At 63.0% G+C, this 351-nt stretch overlaps 1 protein-coding gene across 1 annotated transcript in view; it reads left to right on the top strand.

Moving 5' to 3' along the window:
- The window catches only part of LOC104983511 (plexin-A3-like), an 8873-nt gene that overhangs the window by 3305 nt on the left and 5217 nt on the right, over positions 1-351 (top strand). Inside the window, 1 exon segment of the mRNA XM_010832940.1 lies at positions 71-310. Coding sequence (XP_010831242.1) covers positions 71-310 — 240 coding nt within the window.

Here is a 351-nt window from a genome sequence, read left to right as displayed (position 1 = left end):
CCCCACCCCACCCCTGCCTCCCTGCCCGCTGTGGCCTCAAGTGCTGGACTGCTTGCCTTTGTCCCCGCAGACATGCCAGGTGATCAATGACACTGCCATGCTGTGTAAAGCCCCTGGCATCTTCCTGGGGCAGCCCCAGCCACAGGCCCAGGGCGAGCACCCAGATGAGTTTGGCTTCCTGCTGGACCACGTGCAGACTGCCCGCTCCCTCAACCGGTCCTCCTTCACCTACTACCCTGACCCCAGCTTTGAGCCTCTTGGGCCCTCTGGGGTCCTGGACATCAAACCAGGCTCCCACATAGTGCTAAAGGTGCCGCTGGGGCAGGAGCAAAGGGCAGTATGGCTGGGGTA

This window comes from Bison bison, unplaced genomic scaffold, assembly GCF_000754665.1.
Source record: "Bison bison bison isolate TAMUID 2011002044 unplaced genomic scaffold, Bison_UMD1.0 scf7180017862955, whole genome shotgun sequence".
NCBI classification, from domain to species: Eukaryota; Metazoa; Chordata; class Mammalia; order Artiodactyla; family Bovidae; genus Bison; species Bison bison.
Note: the sequence above shows the minus strand (reverse complement) of the source record. Positions and strands in the feature narration are given on the sequence as shown.